At 39.3% G+C, this 24,212-nt stretch overlaps 1 protein-coding gene across 1 annotated transcript in view; it reads right to left on the bottom strand.

Annotated features, from left to right (window-relative positions):
* Nucleotides 1–24,212, bottom strand: part of CHN1 (chimerin 1) — a 155,653-nt gene that overhangs the window by 68,396 nt on the left and 63,045 nt on the right. Inside the window, exon 6 of the mRNA XM_077829933.1 lies at nt 1,501–1,789. Within this exon, the coding sequence (XP_077686059.1) occupies nt 1,501–1,789 (289 nt within the window). The remainder of the gene's footprint in view (nt 1–1,500; nt 1,790–24,212) is intronic.

The following is a 24,212-nucleotide window of genomic DNA, read 5'->3' on the forward strand; positions in this document are numbered from 1 at the left end:
TTTAGTCTGCAGAAGAGAAGAGTTTGATAGCAATTTGATAGAAATTTGATAGCAGCCTTCAACTACCTGAAGGAGGGGTTCCGAAGAGGATGGATCTAGACTGTTCTCAGTGGTAGCAGATGACAACAAGGAATAATGGTCCCAAGTTGCAGTGTGGGAGGTCTAGGTTGGATATTAGGAAACACTATTTCACTAGGAGTGTGGTGAAGCACTGAAATGGGTTACCTAGGAAGGTGGTGGAATCTCCATCCTTAGAGCTTTTAAGGCCTGGCTTGACAGAGCCCTGGCTGGAATGATTTAGTTGGTGTTGGTCCTGCTTTGAGCAGGGGGCTGGACTAGATGACCTCCTGAGGTCTCTTCCAACCCTAATCTTCTATGATTCTACGATTTACTACATTAAAAAAGTTCAATCACAACAGCGTAGACACAAAATGTCAATACATGTAAGGATTACAAGAAATGTGTTCCTTATCTCTGATTGGGAAGATGAATATGTAATCAGACCTAAACGTAGTATTTTCTTTTGTGATTTACAGTAATTTGCAAAATACGCTTAATAACATTGAAACAGGAGAGCCTAGAGCGCATATTACATATGCATGAATATATAGATATTTTAAGTAATATTTTTAAACACACACTTAAGAAAGATTGCCATTTATGGGCTTTTTAATAAACAGATGCAATCAATTTTTCCTCTAGTTATTTATTTTAACAAACTATCATTATTTTAAAAATGTATTAATATGAATTTAAAAACAAGTTTTATATCTGTCATGTTAACAAAGCTATATGGCAACTGTTTTTGGGGTCTTCTACATTACATTAAAGATGTTCTGCAAGAGTACAAAGTCTGAAATTTATCCTGCATTTGGTTCTAAATTTATTTATTTATTTTAAAGCCCTCCCCCACCCCACAAATGCAGTTAGTTCTCAGTTGATAATGCAACTCTCTGAAGAGAGATATCCTTCTTCATAAGCCTGGTTGAGGCCAAAAATAGTTCTGTCAGTTCATGACAGGCTGAACTTAGGTCATGTGAAATGTTTTAACATTTTATCTTGTTAATGAACAGACTTATTTATAAAGTGGACAACTTTACTATCATTGTATGGGGAATGCTGAATAGATTATGGAATACATTTCTGTATTAAAGGGCAATTGTCTTTTTGCACAGTAATTAAGTTTAAATATCTTTAGCCGTTCTGGAATATCAGAGGATTGACATTTGTAATAGCAATAATTTCTTTTAAAAAAACAAAGAACCTTATGATAAAAGTTTATGAATCAGAGGCATTTGCAATATGCAAAAAATTTCCATTTGAAAACTTGGAAAGATTAGTAAAACATCTTAACATATAACTTACTATTAATCAAAAATATCTGATGTAACCATTTAGATTAAACACCTATAAACATATTTAATATTCTTCAGTGGAGTTGAGTTAAAAGTATAAAATAAAAGTCTAATAAAAAAAAAGTGTGTTTTGACAGTTGCTTACCCTTTTCTCTGCTACCTCATCTTCTCCTGTAGATTCTTTGCCATCATATGTATCTCTCAGGGTTGGCATATGTTTTTTGTGTGCTGGCTCTCTGTTTAAGGTTGTATATCCTATGTGTTCATAAATTGGATTTATTGTCATCTTGGCAATATATTCTGCTGCCTTGGTTTCAATATAAAGAGTAATCAATCCATCTGTCACCAGGTCATGGATGGACTCAAAACGTTTCTCCCCAACAAAGTGTTTTCCATCGTAGTAGAGTCTGAAGTTCCTGGTTTGATTTCCAAATCTGCCTCAATGAAATGGGAAAGTATACACATAGATATATATTTATTTTTAAAAGAAAGATTAAGCAAGTGATGCCTTGCAAACAATAAAAATACCCTATCATTTAAATCTGTGACTATGCTGTGTATGGTCTGAACGAGGAGGAATATAAAATTAAACTACTGTACACAAGGGTAGAACAACAACAACTGTGGATAGACAGCCAAACTAATGCCTGCCCTAGAACGAGCTATTTGTTCTCTTATCCTGTTTGGACACATCATTATCCTGTGGAAAAAATGAAAAATACTTCACACTCTGTTTAAGGGATTTCTTTAGTACGGCGCCTCTATAGTCTATTGCTTGCCTCTCTGATATGAAAAGTTCTCATAACAGAGTCCTCTATTACAGTAGACCAATACAGAGATTTGATGCGGTGTTAGACCGCTGTACTCCTGTCTTTTTGTAGGAAGAGGCCATTCAGGGTACAGTTTAACTTTAGTGCCAACAACTACACTGAAGTCAAACTGCTGCCAGAATCTGAGCAGTGGAGGACAGAATGGCACAAGGGCAAGCTTTCTTTATTGCTGGCCAAATGCCAAGGACTAACTCAAGCTTTTTACAAAAGGCCCTCTGTGCTATGCTTCAAGCAAACCTTTGTAATATACAGGATATTTAAGCCATAATCTGATGCTAGTAATTCTGCAGCCTGGTTTGAATAGCATTTTGATGTAACCTTTTAATAACCATAAATGAGTGTGTTGACTCCACCTGACTTCAAGCACCTTTTCAAAAATCTTACTGAAAGCCTGGAACAATTTGCTTTCTGAAGCCATCTGCACATGCGTGAACAGACATCAGTGTGTGCACTTGGTAACTGCCAATGCTTGTCTTGCAAAGAGCATGGAAGCAAGAAGCTGCTTTCATCACTGACTCCAGTGTCACTCCTTGGCCAGACAGCAGTAGGTGCTGCTGTTCAGGGTATTAGACTTCTTTATGATATCTAACTGGCCAAATCAATCATAAAAACAAAATACCTCCTCATTAAGATTTCATTTCTGAAATGAAAGCTGCATATTGTTGTTAAAAAACAAACAAACAGAAAACAGAAGTGCTCTACAAAAGTATGCCTTTTGAAGGGAGCCTCCTAAACAGATGAAAGCACAAAATTATGTGACTAGTATTAGGTTGAAACATAGGTATTCTTCAAAAGAAGTAATTAATGTTCTTGAAAAGGTATGTATTTTAATAACAGAACATAGGTAAAATAATTGATTCTCAATTAAAATTAAGCATTCTGGTTTTCAATTTAAACTGAAAAAAAAGATAAACCAACACAAACTGTAAATTCAAGAACTGTGCTTTAAAAATAAAAGTTAAGGTTCTTTTCAAGGAGCTTTTAGGGGAGTTCACATCCTGTTCACTAATAAGATGGGATATGAAACATGTATACAAATTAGTGGGTGGAGTATACACAAGATGAATCAAATGTTTCTGTTTACATTTCCGTATAATAAAGGAAGAAGAGTTCACAGAGCAAAACTGAAAGGCAAGAAATTAAAAAACGATAAAGGGTAACATTTTTACACAACACAACATTATCCTGTAGAACTCATTGCTACAAGGCATTACTGAGGGCAAGTACTTAGCCATTTATACAGATAATGAGAACAACCACAGTTACATTAAAATGGAAATGAAAACCTTTTAGGTATATAAAGTATCAAGCTTCAAGTCATATGCCAACCAATATCTGACAGGCCTTAGGAAGAAATTTCTTCTGTGGGAAGATTATTCCATTACTGAGTTTCTTCCTTCTTTCTCTAGTGCACTGATAGTAGTCACTGTCAGAGGCAGGATACTGATCTACAGCATCCATTGGACTTGTCTGGAAATTCCAATGTTCAATTGTTTATCGTTATTTGTTTTGCAACAGAGTTTAGGGGCACCATTCCAGAATCAGAGCTCCCGTGTACTAAGTACTGTACAAACTCAGTCTAAAAAACAATTCCTACCCCAGAGAGCTCACAACCTAGCTTGTGACAAAATGCAACAGGTGAATGATTCAAACTGAGATAACACGCAATTACAGCATCTCACCACATATTTTGGTAAGTAGAGGGGTCAGTTTCTCCATTATACATGTATATATTTAGGGCAATGCACTGGCTTTTTCATTAACTTGTTTTTACTGTGCCAATGAAGAGTTTTGAAAGATTTTATGAAAGGCAAAACAATAGAGACACAGCCAGACTCCTGCACTGAAGACAGGCTCTGCACCTTATTTGTTAAATTATTGCTGAGCACAGTGGTAGTTACTCCCAGACCTGATCATGAGATTAATTCCATCGGTGAAATCCTGAATATCCTCACCTCCCAGTGCCGTGAACAGGAGATAAGAATGCTCAGCACATTGGAGCTCTTGTGGGTAACCATCACACACTCCCATTAAAGTCAATGGAAATAACACACACAGCATATCCTTTATGATTTTAGGCTTTTCCAGGAAAGGAAGTCAGAACTGAGTAAGTTTCAGATATATTCAGGACCCTGAGAATAAAGAGCCGTAGAGGCTAATAAACAAAAAGATTGATTTTTATAAAGAAGTGAACAGTTAAGAACAGTGAAGAGCTGTTCAAATCTGTAAAATATGCTCCTATAGAACTTAAGAATACCTGGGTCACAGAATTCTATACAAGCTGAAGGTCACTTATCAAACTTCTTGGCTTTCTAGCAATGAAAGGATCAGGAGAGGATTAATCTAAACAGGAGAAGATAAAGGCTCAGACAAGCTTCTTGGGGCCTGTCATTACTAAGTATATTTGAAGATTGGCAATATTCTTCAGATGTTAATACAAAGTTCGGACAAACAGAACAGTAAAATACAGAGGAAGGATGGAAGGACAAACTTTAGGGGACTGATCTTCTTCCCATCAAAAACAATAAGAGCAGGATCAAGTCCCATGTACATTGATCCACAACATAGTGTTTTTGTGCCTGTTAAAGGTGCTGCACACAACATACCTGACACACAACTCAAAAATAAGGAAATGGAAAGTTAAGGTCCCTAACAGTACATATCCTCTACCCCTTCACCCAGAGATCTTCATCTTACCACTAGCACAACCACTAGACAATGGTTCATAATCTTAATTCTGCATCAGCAGTGATGCCAGCTTTTCAGCATCCACTTCCGCAAACTGACCTCTCTCTCATACACAACACAGACAGACTTCCCCCCTGTTCGCTCTTTGGCACAGTTCTAGGGAACCACACGCTTTCTCTCTGAAAAGCTGTATTTCTCCAGGTACCTAATCAGTTTCAGGTGCATGCTCCTAACCCAGGTGTGCTCTCATAAGCAAGGTACTTGATAAATGGACCTCATGTGTGGTTCTGAAATTCAATCAGCAACACACTAATTTGGAAAAGATACCTGAAATAAACTGTTTTTTCTGCAACAGGTGAAAGTTAAATAGCTTCCCCCTACATTCCAATCCAGCCTATTTCTCTGCTATTCCTTCTTTACAGTATGCAGTTGGGGAGATGTATTTTTTCAAGGTAGTACTAGTAAGGAGAAAAGAGCATCTGATTCTTTACATGGTTATTATTATTACTGTCTAGAAGGCATTTCTCTCTCTTCAACAATTCCAGGTTTTGTTTCCGTCTGCCCTTTTTAAATCTCTTTATTATTCCATAATATTACTATTCTGATGAATTACAACATGTATCTTATGGGTGCAGCTGCAAGCTCTCTCCACTAAAAAAAAATTGTGTTTCAATCCTTTCGACCTTGTTTTACCTACACAGATATCTTGGTTTCAATTTTTCCATCAGGGCATATTTTTTGGTATTTTTACCTTATCTATAACATTACTATACCTTGTTCATTTCTGCATGACCACTGAACTAAGTAGGTCACAAATTTTATGTTTGAACTTCCTGACATTCTCCTTCTAAAGGGAGGCTTTAGCAACAGCTGTTTTTTGTTTAATAAACAGAAAACAAGACATATACAATGTACACTCTCTTTCAGTTAACAGTGGAACACGGGAAGCTTTGCCAAGAAAGAGAATAAAAAATGGACTTTGCATGTCATCATAACATTCTTAGTGTATCTATTGCACATTTGTTTGCAAGTAGCTGACCTAAAGATAAAAGACTTTTTTTAATTCAAAGTTGCTTGAAAGGCGTTTGCCCACTGGCAGCCAAACGGGCTAGACAGAGCAGAGAGAATAACACAATCTGGGAAAGTGGATTAAAGTGTAGCGGCAATAGTGGCCAGAAATAAAGGAGTGAAGAGACCAATTAGGTCCCTTATCCCTAAAAAGATGTAATGCAGACTCAGCTACCTGCTCTTTATGCAGCAGTCACTGGTGAAACATAGGGAGGATGTTTAATGACTGCAAAACCATCCAGATTTTCGAGAACATTCTTATCCTCTATGCATATGGATTTTAAAAGTACAAATGCAACAGTGTGAAACCAATTGTACAACATACCGCCATTCATCCACCTCTGTAATATGCTTCACTGCCCCAACTTAATATATTTTGCTGTTTAAAAAATGTACCTATGCACTGCTTTAAGCACATGCACTTGTGTGTTTACAAAATACCTATAATTACAAACCAGCATCCAGAGTTAGTGCCACCACTGTCACCCATCCCCCTCACCATCTCTAACTCTCCTAATTCAGAGCATCTGGGAAAACATACAGGATTTGTAGTGTGCGCTGAAGGTTAGCAAACTTGGACTCAGTCTCATCAGGATAGGCAACAAAGTCCACAGCTGATGACCCTTCACTGAAAATGAAGGGACCCTTCACTGCCTCCTAGCAGCCCTCCCAGCTGAATCTGAAGACTGTACACTTTAGTGTGTCAGCAGCTGATCTCAATTGCTGTAGCAGGAATCAAGAGCAGAGGCAGTACATAACTGATACTACATATGATGAGTGCTTTACAAATACATGTAATAAAAATAACAACAAACAATGGAAGTACATTATGTTTTGTTTTATCTTTAACTGAGTTTCCTTGATTTTTCTCATTTGTCACCTTATACAAATGTTAGAGCCAATTTATTAGGCAAAAATTGTGTTATTAATGTGTAGTAGTATTTTCCTTAACATTGTTCCTAGTTGCTAATAGATACTCTGAAAATAATATGACTGGCTTTAAAATTAGTATCTTATGTAGATGAAAAGTTTACTAACTCTGACTTCACTATGTTACTCCTGTTTTATGCCCATATAACTTCATTGATTTCATTGGCTTTACACGAACAGGAGTAACAGTGGTGAATCAGAGTCAATAATATGCAAAGTCCCAGTGTGCTTTCTATATATATCAGAGAGATTTGTTAAGGTGAAATTAAAGTAGTAGGTGCAGATCAATGAGCTGAGAACATTACCTTTCAGGAGATGCAGACATTAAAAATCCCTCAAATGTTAAAACACAGAAAGCCAAGAGTTAAGATTGCAGTTCTCAAGCAAATCTTAGCAAAGTTATTTGGGTTGAACTTCCTCAGTTTTTAATACAGTCATAAGGGGGAAGCTTACTCCTATGCCCCCTTGGGAAAGTCCCACCAGAGACCTAATGCTAGGGTAGGAGCTGTCAGGAGCAGAGGGGTCCAGGTGAATGGTTAGCTCTGACTCAGGAGCAGTTACAGAACACACTAATTATTCACCGCTTTCTCTGTTTGGTGACCCTCATGGTTGATTGGGTGGTGAAGGTAGAGGAGCACTAGTTCCCCTCTCCTGAACATACCCCACGGAAAGGAAGGGCTAATGCCTCACCTGGACTTGGCAGCGCCTGAGTGGTCAGGTTACACTTTGTGGTCTATTGCCGCTGGGGAAAGGGCTTGAAGCCTTACATTTTTCTTAAAGGAAAGCTTAGGTCTCCAGCAGTCCTCTGATGCCCTATAGTAACATACCTGGAGCAGAAATTTTCTAGAAATGTTATTAAATAAAATATCAATAATTTTTGAAAATTCAAATTAATCAACTAAATTTTGGTTCTGGGAAAAACAGCTCATCTGGGGATATCTAGTAAAACTTGTTTTACCTTCTGATTTTTTGTTAAGGGTCAAAAAGTTGGAATTATGCTTTAACCCTTCTATAATGAGGGTATCATGATTTAGGAACCTAGTGTCCACCAAATTTCAACATTTGCATAAAGATTCTACCTTAATCTCAGGTCTAGCCTTCTAATTTTGAGTCCTATATGAACTGTTTTTTTTCCTGGTAAATTGTAGGAGGGTGGGGGCAAAATCAGGTTTGAAATGGAAACTTCATCAGAATCATCATCATAGAGAGATGACCATCATTCTATAGCATTCTGTAAAAATATGGTCCACATTGCACCTTTGTTTTCACTAATGTGTGTGATTCCCATTGGTTTCATTTAAGCAGTTTTCATACCATGATTATAATCCATCTCTTTGCTTGCATAGTTTTCTCATACTAAAAACAACTTGTTCTTAAATTAGTTCCCTATACCCACATAAATATTTAAATGTAAGAAAACATATGGCTTGAACGGACAGTATTAAGACATAAAAGACAAGAAATTTCCATACCTAATACCTCTTTTGTATCATTTAAAACTGGGGAAAAGAATTTTAAAAGTGTAATTTGCTTTTCACTATTTATGTTTCACTTAGTCTTTCTTTTTCTACCAGGATGACACAAATTGTTTAAGTAGGTTTTTTTGAATAGGCTATTTAACTTGCATTTAGGTTGCAAACATTGGAGTCAAATGTTTGGTTAAAAGCTCCCACTGGATTAAAAATCATCATGTAAAGATTTCCATGAGTCTTAAATTTTGTTAAAGTTGTTTTTACCAAACTCAGTTGTTAAGACAAAATTGAGACTGCAGCTTCGCTAAAGACCAATTACAGACTACCATTGCATTTTATGGTTACTTTTTCCAACACAAGTTTGGCCTCTGAAATTCCTGCAGCCTGAACTCATTTCTTTGGTAAACAGTATACCACACAATACAATTTACTGATCATGCTGTCTTGATTTTGTTCTCCATAAAGTTTCACTGCTTGACTACCATAATATTTAATAAACAATAGCAACACACATTTGTTAAAACTGATTACCGATTTTTAAAAAAGGGAATTAATAGCAAGTAAAGCCTTCTTATTGCAAGAAGTAATGGAATTAACAAAATATTAGTATTTATATTAACCAGGGGAGGTTAGGGATATCTAAAAGTGAGCAAACTACTGGTACGTATAGATGAACAGAGAGTCAAGTAGCTTGGCAGGTAAAAGACAGACAAACAAAAAAACCCAACCATTTTAAGATTCAAAACCTGCCATGAGGTGCTTTTACTGATATTTGCTTTAGTATTGATGGTGCACAAAGCCAAAAACTTTTGTGAATTAGACTTATAATGCTTGGCTAGTGGATAAAATGACAGAAGGGTTTAGGCTATGGCTGAGTAATAGAGTAATAATAATGACAGAGTAGTACTTACATAGCTCTTTTCATTCAGAGATCTCAAAGTGCTTTGCCTCCATTTTACAGATGAAGAAAATGAATTAAGTGGTTTGCCAATGGTTACATTGCAGGCCAGTTTCAGAGTATGGAGTAGCAATCAACTCCCAGTCCAGTGTCCCATGAGCTGCAGTACGCTGCCCCCATTAGATCACTAGCATCTGCTGCTATTCTTGTAGTTACTTTTGAATAAGGGTGGTAAAATGCTTCTGGTTCTGTAGTCTAGATGAAATTTAAAACCAAAGTTCTAATTATTTGTAGTCATTAGAACTCTTATGATACTTCTTATGAGAGATGAGGTGTATGCCCTCAAGTTCTGGGCTAAATTCTAATTCTAAATTCCAAAGTCATCCTGTAGTTTTAACTGAAAAAGAAATTCTTATTTTTCTGTCCTGACAATGTTTAACATCGCTGTGTGCTGTCTGAAAGCTGCTGCTTTCCTTACAAGACATGGCCATATTTCAGTGATTTATGAGGTGAAAGCTACACATAGTAGTTTGTATATACTGGTGAGCACTTTGGATGAAAGGTGCCATGTTTTATATACATATGTCAGCTGTTATTTACTAAAATATTACTGTTTGAAACAGTCTAGAGTCTTTCCCACTGTTCCCCTAGAATTACAAAACCTAGTAGGAGTTAAAAAAGAAAAAGTTCTGTACTATGAAGTTTTTTGAATACATTTTGCTTTAAATTACTAACGAAACATAATAATTATAGTACTCCGGGGAACGTATCTTAGTAGGTCAAAACAGGTGATATGCTCATAATCAAAACAGAAACTGCTGTTTTTATGTACCTCCATCTTAACTTCTCTTGACCATGGTTACATAAATAAATTGCAGAGGAATAGTTTAGACCACAAATAGGAATTACTGTTCTGTGGTGCTCCAGCATCTATAAAAAATTAATTCTCTTAGTGTGATGCCTGATCTGCCATTAAAATGCTTGCTGAATTAACAAATGGGAGAGAACAGATGATAAACAGTCATTATAAAGTAATATGCCCATTAAAATGACCTATGCTACCAGTGATTTTCATTTTATTAGGACTCAGTGAAACAGAATAAATTTAAAAGATTTCATCCAACTGGCATCCTAAATGTGTGTCCCGTATAGGTGGCACATATACACACACAAATATTTGTTACCAAATGTATTAAACACCATTTGGTAGTTTATGAATGTTAAAAGAAATGTCCCTGATTCTCCTCTCACTAGCACTGGCATAAAGCTGGAGTAATGCCATTTAACTCAATTGAATTAGCTTAAGTATAAAACAGGTATCAGTGAGGGGGAAATTTGGCACTAATACATTTACTATTTACAGTGCTTTATGTGCTTGAATAATTAAAAGTGTGTTTGATAAAAACAACTATGAGATAAAACAACAATATGGAACCCGTTCTTTTCCGGGGGGGGAAAAAAGCTTTAAAAGGCCAAGGTATTTATCGCTGAATGATTTTTTTTAATGCATAAGTAATAAGCTTTAAAAATGGTTCCTCAAATGCATATTTATAAAGCAGCCCATTTGCTAAGGCAGACAGTAGAAGAGAGCAACTAAAGGACTGGCTGGAAGATGTGTGTCTAAATTGCAGCCCTCAAGATACGAGGTGGGGGAGGGAGCAACATTACTGGTGGGGGCCAGAAAGGAATTAGACCAGTGGCCTTCTTCAAGAAGAGAACACAACATAGAATATGGGTAACGCTTCTTCTGACACTTGAGCTACTGGATTTTTATGTTTGTTTATTATTTAAATTACAGTAGTGCCTACAGGCCTCAACCAAGATCAGGGCCCCATTGTGCTAGGCACTGTATAAACACAGTGAAATACAGGTCCTGCCCCAAAGAGATTTGGATGGGATTTTGAAAGGGGCCTAAGAAAGTTAGGTGACCAACTCCCACTAACTCCTTTCGGTCTCTTTTCCAAATTCCAGTCTACCACATGAAATAGACAAGACAGACAAAGAAAGGAAATATTGTTACCCCCATTTTATAGATGGAGAACTGAGGCACAGAGAAATTAATTGACTTGCCCAAAGTAAGACAGGAAGTCTGTCAGAGCCAGAAAATGAAGGAAGATCTCTTGAGTTCCAGTCCAGTGCCTTGACCACAAGACCATCCTCCCTTGCTGTGGAATGAGTTACAGTAGATAATTGTAGTACAGTAGTGACTGTAGTGAAACATGAACTATGTGCTCAGCAAGAAGCTTTGACATACGCTAGACACACTGAACCCAGTCTTGGACATTGGTTATCTAGAAAACAAAACCTACCAAAGCAATGAACACACCTCCAGAAAGTGCTGAAGTTATAATAGTAGGAAAAAGTCTGCAATTTACAAAACAGCCAAGGATAAATTTGAAGCTCTAGCCAAAAGAAAACAGAACTGACAACAACAACAGATGGGAAGAAGAGGGAAGGAGAACAGGAACACGGCAAGAAGACATGAACCATAAGGAAAAAAAGCATTCCAGTCTGTGGGAGGCCCCAAGTAGCCAGTTAATTACTCATTAAGGTTAGGAGAGGATTATCATCATTGCATGCACTTATAATGAGCCCATCTCAGTAGTACCCAGATGCATTTACATAATATAGATCAAGTACAAAACAACCATTTCCCCCAAATCTTGAACATACAGGCCAAAACCTCAAATAACCCCCAATTTACTTCCATAACAGTGCCAGAAATGGGGGTTCTACAGCAGAATTTAATGGAAACCTGGAACAAAGAGATAAGTTGTACAAAGCATTCTTCTATGGGCCAGGTTTAAGCACAGAAATATTTCAGTAGGAGCAAACTTCAGAGGATACGACCTACCCCAGACAACAGCTCCTATGAGCTCACTCCTGGGATAGTCATCCAAAGCATTCCTGCCAGCCAATACAAGCAGTGGGTGGAAAACAGGTATGGGGAAGAGGAGAGAGAGAGGAGGGCATTTTCTGAGACAACTGGAACCCAGGCAAAGAACTGTTTTGAAGACAAGAATCTCATTGCATTTCATCTGGCAGCAAATTGGCAGTAAGCGCACAGAGCAAGGCGTAGGTGTAACATACTCTCAGCAATCTAAATGGCAGACAGCTGCAATTTGCATCAGTTGGAGCTTCCAAGTAGCATTCAAGGCTCCAAGCAGAGCGCACTGAAGAAGTATCTCCTGGAAATAAGAAAGAAGCGATATCGCCATCTGAGAGGTAATGACGCAGTCATGCAGCCAGCAAAAGGTGGAAAGTAGGTTTCTGGTCACTGTTAGTGTCAGTGAATCCAGGATCGGTCAGAAGTCTGCATTTATTTTAGGGCTGTCAAGCGATTAAAAAAATTAATCATGATTAATCGCGCAATAAAAAAATTAATCGTGATTAATTGCGCTGTTAAACAATAATAGAATACCATTTATTTTAATATTTTGGATGTTTTCTACATTTTAAAATATATTGATTTCAATTACAACACAGAATACAAAGGGTACAGTGCTCACTTTATATTATTATTTGTATTATAAATATTTCCACTGTAAAAATGATAAAAGAAATAGTATTTTTCAATTCACCTAATACAAGTACTGTAGTGCAATCTCTTTATCATGGAAGTTGAACTTACAAATGTAGAATTATGCACAAAAAAAAACCTGCACTCAGAAATAAAATAATGTAAAACTTTAGAGCCTACAAGTCCACTCAGTCCTACTTCTTGTTCAGCCAATCACTCAAACAAATAAGTTTGTTTACATTTGCAGGAGATAATGCTGCCCGCTTCTTCTTTACAATGTCATCTGAAAGTGAGAACACACTTTTGCAGGGCATTTTTGTAGTGGGCATTGCAAGATATTTATGTGCCAGATACACTAAAGATTCATATGTCCCTTCATGCTTCAACCACCCTTCCAGAGGGCATGCGTCCATGCCGATGATGGGTTCTGCTTGATAATGGTCCAAAGCAGTGCAGACTGATGCATATTCATTTTCATCATCTGAGTCAGATGCGACCAGCAGAAGGTTGATTTTCTTTTTTGGTGGTTCATTTCTGTAGTTTCTACATCAGACTGTTGCTCTTTTATAACTTCTGAAAGCATGCTCCACATCTCATACCTCTAGGATTTTTGAAGGGACTTCAGATTCTTAAACCTTGGGTCAAGTACTGTAGCTATCTTTAAAAATCTTACATTGGTACCTTCTTTGTGTTCTGTCAAATCTGCAGTGAGAGTTCTTAAAACGAACACTTGCTGGGTCATCATCCGAGTTTGCTATAACAAGAAATATATGGCAGAATGCAGGTAAAACAGAACAGGAGACATACAATTCTCCCCCAAGAAATTCAGTCACAAATTTAATTAACATATTATTTTTTTAATGAGCATCATCAGTATGGAGGCATATCCTCTGGAATGGTGGCCGAAGCATGAAGGGGCATACGAATGTTTAGCATATCTGGTACGTAAATACCCTGCAATGTGAGCTACAAAAATGCCATGCGAAAGCCTGTTCTCACTTTCAGATGACATTGTAAATAAGAAGCAGGCAGCATTATGTCCCGTAAATGTAAACAAACTTGTTTGTCCTAGCGATTGGCTGAACAAGAAGTAGGACTGAGTGGACTTGTAGGCTCTAAAGTTTTACATGGTTCTGGTTTTTGAGTGCAGTTATAGAATGAAAAAAATCTACATTTGTAAGTTATACTTTCACGATAAAGAGATCGCACTTCAGTACTTGTATGAGGTGAATTGAAAAATACTATTTCATCATCATTTTTACAGTGCAAATATTTGTAATAAAAATAATATAAAGTGACATTGTACACTTTGTATTCTGTGTTGTAATTGATATCAATATATTTGAAAAATGTAGTAAAACATCAAAAATATTTAGTGCATTTCAATCTATATTCTATTGTTTAACAGTGCAAATAAAAGTGTGATTAATCATGATTAATTTTTTTAATCGCGATTAATTTTTTTGAATTAATCGCATGAGTTAGCTGTGATTAATCGACAGCCCTAATTTATTTAGATTTATGGAACATAACAAGCATCTAGCCCTGGATTTATGCACCCTTGACAAATATGTAAAATACAACCCTAATTTTAGTAATCCAGTCATTTTAACTCAACCCACATTACAACAGCCAACCATGAAATACAGGAGCGACTAGAGATTTCTAGGCCAGCTTATCTGAAAAATGTAAAATGCACTGTAACAGAACTGCAAGAGCCTTTAGGGAACAGAACAAAACCAAGGGAATAAGAGGAGGGTGGCAAACACAAGATGAGGCCCCCACAAAGTTAGTGTTTATAAAACCATTGAGCATACAAGCACCACGGTTAGTTAATAAAGCACTCAAATAGGCATGCACCGGGAACAGAGAGAACTCTTTATTCAGAGGGCCCTACCATGCCACAGACCACCAAAAGGAGGCTGAGCACAGTAACACACAGCATGGCTTGGCACAGCTGAGTGCAGTTGTCTCACTAAACAGAGAGAAACATGAAACCATCCCCTCCTTCAAACCCTTCCTCAATCACATATTTGCTGTGATACCTACAAGAAATGAACAATCAATCATGGCCTAGTAGAGAAGAGAATAGGCCATGCAGAAAAAATATAGATGCTTGAAATCACATGGGTATCTATCTAAGGAAATTCCTAGATATCCATGGATTGGGCCAGAGATATTCTACCTCAGGGGTGGGAAAACTATGGCCTGTGGGCCACAACTGGCCCATCAGACATTTTAACCCTGCCCTCGAGCTCCAGCCTGGGAGTGGGGTCGGGGGCTTGCCTGGCTCCCCGTGGCTCCTGGCAGCAGCGACATGTCCCCCCTCCAGCTCCTACACTTAGGGGCAGTCATGGGGATTCACACGCTGCCTCTGCCCCAAGCACCAGCCCTGCAGCTCCCATTGGTCGGGAACTCTGAACCTCTTTGCTCCATTCCCAGCCTGCAGTTCCCTCCTGCATCCCAAACCCCTCATCCCTGGCCCTACCCCAGGCTTGCACCTCCAGCCGGAGCCCTCACCCCCTCCCGCATCCCAACCCCTTGCCCCAGTCTGGAGCTCCCTCCCACATCCCGAACTCCTCATTTCTTGCCCCACCCCAGAACCCGCACCCCCAGCCAGAGCCCTCACCCCCTCCCTCATCCCAACCCCCAATGTGATGAGCATTCATGGCCTGCCAAACAATTTCCATACCCAGATGTGGCCCTCAGGCCAAAAAGTTTGCCCACCCCTGTTCTACCTTGTGAATTTCATCCAAACACAATGTGCAAATTCTTATCTCCTTGAAAAAAAGTTTGAGCTTTCTATTTGCAAATCTAATTGTTTATCTTTCTAAATACTCTACTCAAATGTTCAAGAGAAGACCTAACCTTTCAGATCAAATTATCTATTGATAGTTTAACATACAGACCTTTTGTGCAGATGAACCGGATGGTAGAGCAGAAATTATTTAATTGGGTACTCTATCCAGAGAAAGAAAATTTTAAACAAAGGCAATTTTTGTTGCTATGGACCATAATTAGAAATATAATTCAGCCTCTCTACAAAAGAATTTGATGCTCTGGCTTTAGAGGTAAGTGACTCCCAGTCTCCCATTCCCCTGACTCAATCCCCCTTCTCCTTCTCACCAATACACTTAGTCTCTGATCATTGCACAGGTATGTAGCCTTGGGTCCTGATCCTGCATAGAGTTATTCACATGCTTAACTTTACTCTCATGAGTAATCTCTCTGAGGTCAAAGGAGGTCTTTGTAGGATCCCAGACTTGGAATGTCATGATGTATTTTTTAAAACATACTCGGACATGCAAAAATTGAAGCAATTATTCTCCAAAATCTGAAAGATGCATCTGAACCACTGAACAGTATATTCATTAGTAGGATGTCAGATTATGTACTGTCTAAAGTAAAAATTAATTCTATAATTAATATTAGTGGCAAATTTCTTTACATCCACTTCAAAATTTCAGGGGATTTTACTGTGCGGTCTTTTAAAATATACTTCGAATTACTGCACAATACATAAAATCAGTGACATAAACTAAGAATCAGTAAGTTTTCTGACATTTAACTTCTCTCAAGAATTATATCCCAATGCCAACTACCCTTGAATATACCCATTTGTAAACAAAACTTGCAATTAATAATCACAACTAAGAGAATTACCTTTTTTTAATCAGACTGCAGAACCTATTTCCATTTATTCACAATATTGAAACAATAGGATTTGCAGGAAAGGAAACCATGGTAACCAACGAAACCTGCTGCAGCAGATATCAGCGCAAAAGAACATACAGTGTGATCGCACTTCAACGCCTACCACAAGTACATTTTTCCCCATTTCCTTTTTATCCTCATCCTAATTATTAAACAAGCTTTCAATCACAAAAACCTACATTGTGAGTGATGTCTTATTGTTATCATAATTTGCTCTAGGTCTTGGCATTAAGCATGGACCTACTGTTTTGCTGACATTTAAAAGCACATCTAAAACCTCTAGGAATTAATTAGGAATTTCCAGGTCTTTTAATCCATTAGGAATATCTAATTTCTATTACAATGTATGTTATAACACTTTTATTCTTGCATACAGACTCCAATATATAGGCAACAATTTGCTCCTGCTAGTAATATTTGTAAAACACAGGCAAAAATGCATTTACTTTATCATTTTCTTCTGTCCTGTGAATTCACTTCTACCCTTGAGACAAACTATGACATATTTATTTTCCTCAGTAAAGGTTTTAAACAGAAGTGCATTTTCATCATGTGTGGATGTAAAAGGGTACTCGAGCTGGAAAAAAAATAGTAAAGATGCAAACTAACTAATAACAAAGAAGGAAAGTAATTATCAAGACGAAACAAAACACAGCTCCCCATGAAAACGGAAAGTATATTTCAGTACAGCCTATAGATAACCTAGCTAACCGAGAAACTTCATGTTTAAACGGTTATTTGGGGGAAAACTGTTGGTCCACTTTCTTATTGGAGCATGAAATAAATATTTATTAGAAAACCTAAAACCCCATATTTCACCTTGTCTTGTTTTATTTATCTTACAGGAGTTGTGAGGTTTAATTAACTCTGACGGGCTCTGTGGTTCTTGGATGAAAGACACTATTGAAGTGAGATCCTAGATGTAGGGCAGCCACTTTGGCCATAAACCCAATCCACAAAACCTAGGATCACCCTAGGGCCAACGTGACTGTACAGCGCTGTAGAACTGACACAGGATACTTCTGCTCAACAACAACAACAAAAACCTGCAGCAGTGAGTCTCGGAGCCCAGGTCAACAGACTTGGTCTTGCACTATGGTGCTAAAAAGAGTTGTGCAGATGTTCCATCTAGGGCTGGAACCAAAGCTCTGAAGCTCAGGGAAGGTATGGGTCTCAGAACCCGAGCTCCAGCCCGATTGGAATGTCTACACGGGGCTCATACACCAAACACCCACCCTGCTGCTGGCATACAAGAGAAAAAGGGGACATGCCAGGATCCAATACTGATTGTTGTCTAATATTTTTCGCCACATTGTTACAGGCCAGACTAAGTTAGAGTACTCCTCAGACTATACTGAGAGCTCAAAAAGAATAGTGAGAAGAGAGAAACACTGGGACTAGGACAGTGCAAAAAAGAGCCTTTATGTACCACCCCAATTGGCATTCTATGCATTTTGGTTGTACACAAGGATGTGGCCTGCTATTATTGTTCACTCTGTTCCCAAAGAAACACCTTTGCTACACTGTGACTCTGGCATGGATTTATTTGCGATACATGGGGCTAAACTAATTCCTGGTGTAACTCAACTGGCTTGATTAATTTATGCATGGAGTTATATAAGGGTGTTGCCTGCAATAGATGTGGACCGGACTCGATGACGCAGTCCTGTGTCTTAAGTCTACTTATCTAGTGATTTGGAAGGTTGCTCTAGATTTGTAATGCTTACAGTATACTCCATCTCTTTACATTGGGTTCCATGAGTAAAAATCTTTAGTGTGAAGTGAAGTGAATTTGAACATTTCATGTCATGAGAGTCTGACAAGGTGTGAATAAGCAGAGGAGTTAGAAACAGAATGAGAAGGGTTGTGGGTGGTCTCTTGTTCCTACACTCTCTCTCTCTGCAGGGGAATCTTGTTTCACAAATTTAGAAGGAAAGCAAAGACTCAGATTAACACAGATGGTCAAGTGTCCACCAATCAGACTAAAAGAAACTGGCAGAATTTCTATACACAAGGGGCGATATTCTTTGGTTCACCTGAGTGACACTTGGTGCAGGATCTCGGAAAGGATCATTCAAAGGATATGGCCAATGCTGTGTTGAGCCATCTCTACATTCCTCCAACCCTGCAGTGGGCCAGGGGCCGTTACACGAAATTTGACACTAATGTGATTCAGGCCCCTCAAGCGGCTCTGATTTATGCCTTAGAGGCTGTACTGACAATTGCGAATCACCAGATATCCTGGCCACACCCACTTTCTCCATGGGAACACCCCTTGCAATTGACTTATGCTGGGCCTATGTCACCCTGGGGATTCTCCTTACACAAGGATAATTCTCTGACTTGCCAGATTCAATGGTGCTTTAGCAGCTTTGCAGCATGGGAGAGGTACAAAGCATCCATGAGAAGGCCGAGGCCATGACTTTTATTTCAGTTAAAATTTTGATTTAAAAATGTCCCCCAAAATTAAAAAAAAAAAATAAAAATGTGTTTTGAATCCTGTGAAACAGAAACAACCTTGAATTTTCAACTTCCGTCAGGATTTTTAAAATTTTTAGACCAACTCTTCAAGAGTGATTATGTATTAAATACCCCAAAACTTCCTTAAGGTTGCCCAGTGGTGTTTTGTGCCCTTCCAGAATGCGGAGAGTGGCTAATTTTAAACCTATGAAAACCGAAAAGGAAGGGTGAAGATAAATGCCAAACCTGCAACACATGACAGTAACACATGTATTAGGACTATACCCTTACAGATGCTATAACAGGGGTTCCCAACATTTTTCTTGCTGAGGCCTCCCTCAATATGCTATAAAAACGCCAGGGCACAGTGAGGTGGGGGTGGAGGGGGGAGAAAGAACTGGTGGGACTCGAGACAGGGGGGACCTTTGGGCATAGGCATAGTTTTACTTCTATTTGGGGGGGGGAGAACTGGTGGGACTCGAGCCAGCTCTGCACAGTGGTGTCCAGGGAGGAAACACAACCTCCACCCGCCTGACTCACTCAGGAGGCCAACCTGCCAACAGGGGGATGCAACCAAAAAATATAACTCAAATGGGGGACTCAGTTCAAAAAGTTTGTAAGCCACTCAGGATGCAGGTAGGGGGTAAGTAGGGGCTGTGTGAAGTGAGGGGAGTAGCTCAGGGTGCAGGCAGGAGATAGCTAGGGCCTGTTTGCAGGCAAGAGGGTAGCTCAGGGTGCAGGCAGGGGGGTAACTAGGGGCTGTCTACGGGCAAGGGGAGGCTCCCAATGCAACTCCTAGCTTCGGGGGGTGGGCGCTGAGGCTCCAGGCTCATGACTTGGCGGGGGAGGGGGGAGGTTTGCCGCTTCAGCTCCACATTGCTCCTGGCTTCAGGGGCTTGAGGGGGTGCTGGCATCAGACCCACGCTGCTTCCAGCTTCAGGGCGGGAGGTCCACTGGCTTTAGTCCTATGTAACTCCTGGCTTCAGGGCAGAGAGGGGCTGCCAGCTTTAGCCCTGTGCCAGTCCTGGCTTCAGGGCAGGGGCTGTCAACTTTAGCCCCATGCCGCTCCTAGCTTCGGGGCAGGGGTGCCTGCATTGCTCCTGAGGGGGCTGCGGTAGGGGGGGACCGCCGGCTTCAGCGCTGGTGCACCGGGTTTCAGCCACAGGGCTCCGCGGCCCCCCTGAAAGGGCTTGCGGACCTCCAGGGGACCACAGACCCCCGGTTGAGAACCACTGTGCTACAGAACACATTGGAAATAGAGGACATGAGCACTGTAGGATAAAGTCTAACATTGTCTCTTTTCCAAGGCAAACCATGGGTTCAGGTCAAGCGTAGCAAACAGGAGCTACCTATATCTCGCCTGCACTCAAACACTGAGCTTACTCCACACAAACCACCCTGGACTTGCTTCACTCTTGTCCTGAGCACTCCTTCTGAGACTCTGTCTTCACTCACCCGTGGATATTGCTGTCATACATACCACCACATTGCTGACAATCCCCACAGCAAGAAGACAGCCTTGTGTACCTCTACTGCTACAAGCTACAAAATTCAGTGCAAAAATGAGGCATATTTGATCCTTCAAGGTGCACATGCACTTCTCTTCATATCACAGTCACAGCTTTGCCAAGCTGCTTCTGCTAATCCCTCCTCCATTCAGTGCAGGTACAGTTAACACAGCTAGAGTGGACACAGATAAATGCTGGAATTCTTATCTGTGGAACACAACACAAATAATGGCATGTTCTCTTAGTCCTTCCTTATATGTTCTTATTGTAAATTCATAGATTTTAGGGCTCTAAGGGACCATTAGATCATATAGTCTGATCTATATAACACAGGCTATAGAATTTCCCCCAGATACTGATGTATTAAGCTTAATAAGTCTTGACTTGAAGCCTTCAAGAGATGGAGAATCCACCACTTCCCTTGGTAGTTTGTTAACCTTTGCACTAGCCTTACTGAACCATTCGCAGTGACTATTGCTGGATCCAAAGAGGACAGAGTTAAGGTTGCATTGTGGAGGTGGCATGCACCTTAACTTTGTATTACCTGTTTTTCAGCAGTTTAAAGCTGCATTACCTTAACTCATTTCCTGGTTTTCAGAGGTTTGAGTTTAACCACACCCTGCATTATAGAAGAGCACAAGGCATGACCGGGCAACCTTCATGCTGCCTTAAAGTTTTAGAACAATTAATTAAAAAAACCAAGCAAACAAAAAAAAAAAACCCAAACAAACTGATTTCTTAGCACCTCCATGTACCACAGCCCACATTTAAAATGAAACACTGAACATAAATTTCTCTAGCCATAATACATATAGGTATCAGTTGAACACAATGTTTTATAGGTATATTTACAATTTTTAAGGAAGTTTGAAGCCTACCAGTGCCATCAATCATTATAATAAAATTAACAGAATTACAATTTGTATTTCTTACTTCCGTCTGTCTTCTAGATTTTCAGGAAAAAATTTTTTTTTAACACACTGCAATGATCCAGTCACAGTGCACTGTTTCTTCACTGTTGTTGATGGCCCTGCTGATTCAGCCTCTTGTTCTCATTTCTCTTCATTCAGTTTATGTTCAGTGCTTTCCATGTGTTCTACAATTGTCTGCCTTCTAACATAATCTAAAGCCTCTCTGCATATAGTATAGAACAGCACATTACCATCAACATGAAATTTTTTCCTTGCCAAACGCAGTGACATCATCTTTACGGATGAATTTAAAAGTTTTCACGGTCTTTTCATAACTTTAATTACTCATGTCTCGAGGCTGAAGTGAAATTTGAGATCCATTAAAACCCGAACCACTATACACCTTTGAGTAACCTCTATATGCCAGAAGCAGTTTACTTGCGTATGTTTAGCTATGTAAATTTAAAGTGCATTCAAAAATCAACCACAAGAGGGGAAGGTTGCACACATTGAATATGTGACACTGGCACTTTCAGTAAAATGTAAATAGTTAATAGTTAATATATGTTTTTATTTTTTCACAAAATGTAAAAACTAAAGATTCTCTGTAAAAATGCAAATTTCGTGGTTTTCCACATTTTTCCACAGCAAACAGATTTCTAGGATCCCTGCTCACGAGGCCCAACAGGACACTAGCTCATTAATCCCAGGTGAGCTGGACCACTCTCCCTTAAAGGTATTAGGTCCACCTGTGATACTAGTAGGAAAAGATCAAACTGAATCATGGAGTTAGACATAGAGGGTGAAATCCTAGCTCACTGAAATCAATGTGAGTGCTGTCAAAGGGGCAGGATTTTGTGTAAAGACACATCTCACTGACATTCCTCATTTCTGATATGGGAAATGATAGTCAGAATATAGATAAACAGCTATCAAAGTCACCTCCAGGCTGCAGATGAAGCTGACCATTCATCCTGACATTGTAGCAATGGGGAAAAAATTAACTGGTTCCCATAAAAAAATCTGACAGTTTACAGGCAAATTTTTCTTTACCTACCAAGGTATGCACAGCAAAATTTCCAAAGCTGAAATAAGAGTAGAATGCAGTAGTAACAGTAATGGTAACTACAGTGACAGAGTAAGGATTGGGTTAAACACTAGATGTAAGTAAGCAAAGCCAACATCACACTTATTGGAAACACTGGTATACTATGAATATCTTCTAACAAAGAGAGAAAAACTGAAACAAAGAGCAAAACTCTTGCCTGCAACTGATGGAAAGAATATGCCTGCTGCTTCCTTCCTCCTAGGAAGGAAAATAAATGTTGGAAGCATTAGGAACTCCAAGGGTAGGAAACGTGCTGCCAGAAAGGTCTGAAGCACTCATATTCAGCTATGGCATATGAGATAACAGAGTGTGTGGGTTCACTTTCACACATTTTAAAGTGAGAGCAACGAACAGGATAATATGGTATCACTTGCTTCAGCAATGGAAAGCAACATCACAAGCTATTTTCCTTGGTAAAACCAGGATGGTCAAGCTAATGCTTAATCACAGTAAAATGGCATCTGCATGTACAATGTTTAGATTTCAATGCCTAATTCCAAATCCTAATTTCTTTAAATTAAACTAAGGTTAACTGCATGAACACTGCATTTAAAGAAGTCTGAGAGCATTTTCCTGCCATGTTATATCCAACTGATGTTACCTCTTACATAAATACAGCCTGGCCATAATTTAAAAACAATCTTTATAACTGGTATATTAAATGTTTTCCCAAGCCAGCAGAAAAACTAAATTTCAGAAGGAGAGCTGCCTTACGCTCTTTTCTGTAGTAAAATCCATCACTATGTACACTTTACTGTCCGCAAAAGTTGCTTTCAGTGGGATTTTCTACCTTGAAAAAGATAATGTCAAAATTTGAAGACACTAACCTTTCTCCTAGAGTCAGAGAATTTAAGGCCAGAAGGGACCATTAGATCATCTAGTCTGGCCTCCTCTGTATCGTACGCCACCTACACCACCCAGCACCCACACACTAAATCCAAGAGCCAAAATGAGATCAAAGTATTACAGCCCACAGGAGTCTAGATTATTGTGTGTCACCGGCAGAGAAAAGGAGGGACTGAGGTGCACCAGAACCCGAGGCTCCAATAATGGCAGGGAAATGATTAAGTGAGACATACTCAGATAATTCTGGCAAGTGACCCGCATCCACATGCTGCAGAGAAATGCAAAAAACTACAAAGGTCACTACCAATCTGTCCTGGGGGAAAATTCCTTCTCTATCCCCACATGGCATGCAGTTAGACCTGGAGCACGTGAGCCAGAACCAGCCAGTCAAGCACCTGAGAGAGAGAGAATGCTCAGTGCCACCTCACAGCCCTGGCCCACCCCCACAATATCCCATCTCTAGCCATGGCCATCCCTGATGCCGCAAAGGAAGGAGACTGAAAAAACTCCACTGAATACATTGGGGGTGGGGTGGGGTGGGGACCCTCCTAACCCCTGCCAGTGGCCGGCTGAAACCTTGTGGCATGAGCTTTAGGAATATAAGACAGAAACTGGAAGTGAGGCCCCAGACTGGTGAGTACTATCCCTTACCATCACAAGCAATCCTGTCCTACAATCATACACATAATCCTGTCCAGCTTTTTCTTAAAACCAGTTAAGTAGTTTGCTCCACAACTGCTTTTGGGAGGCTGTTCCAGAACCTCACCTCTGTGATGGTTAGAAACCTAATTTCCACCCTGAATTTGTTCATGGCTAGTTTACATCCATTTCTTCTTCTGCCAGCATTATCCATTAGCTTAAATAGCTATTCATGCTCCTTCATATTTACTTCCCATAACGTATT

This window comes from Eretmochelys imbricata, chromosome 11, assembly GCF_965152235.1.
Source record: "Eretmochelys imbricata isolate rEreImb1 chromosome 11, rEreImb1.hap1, whole genome shotgun sequence".
NCBI classification, from domain to species: domain Eukaryota; kingdom Metazoa; phylum Chordata; order Testudines; family Cheloniidae; genus Eretmochelys; species Eretmochelys imbricata.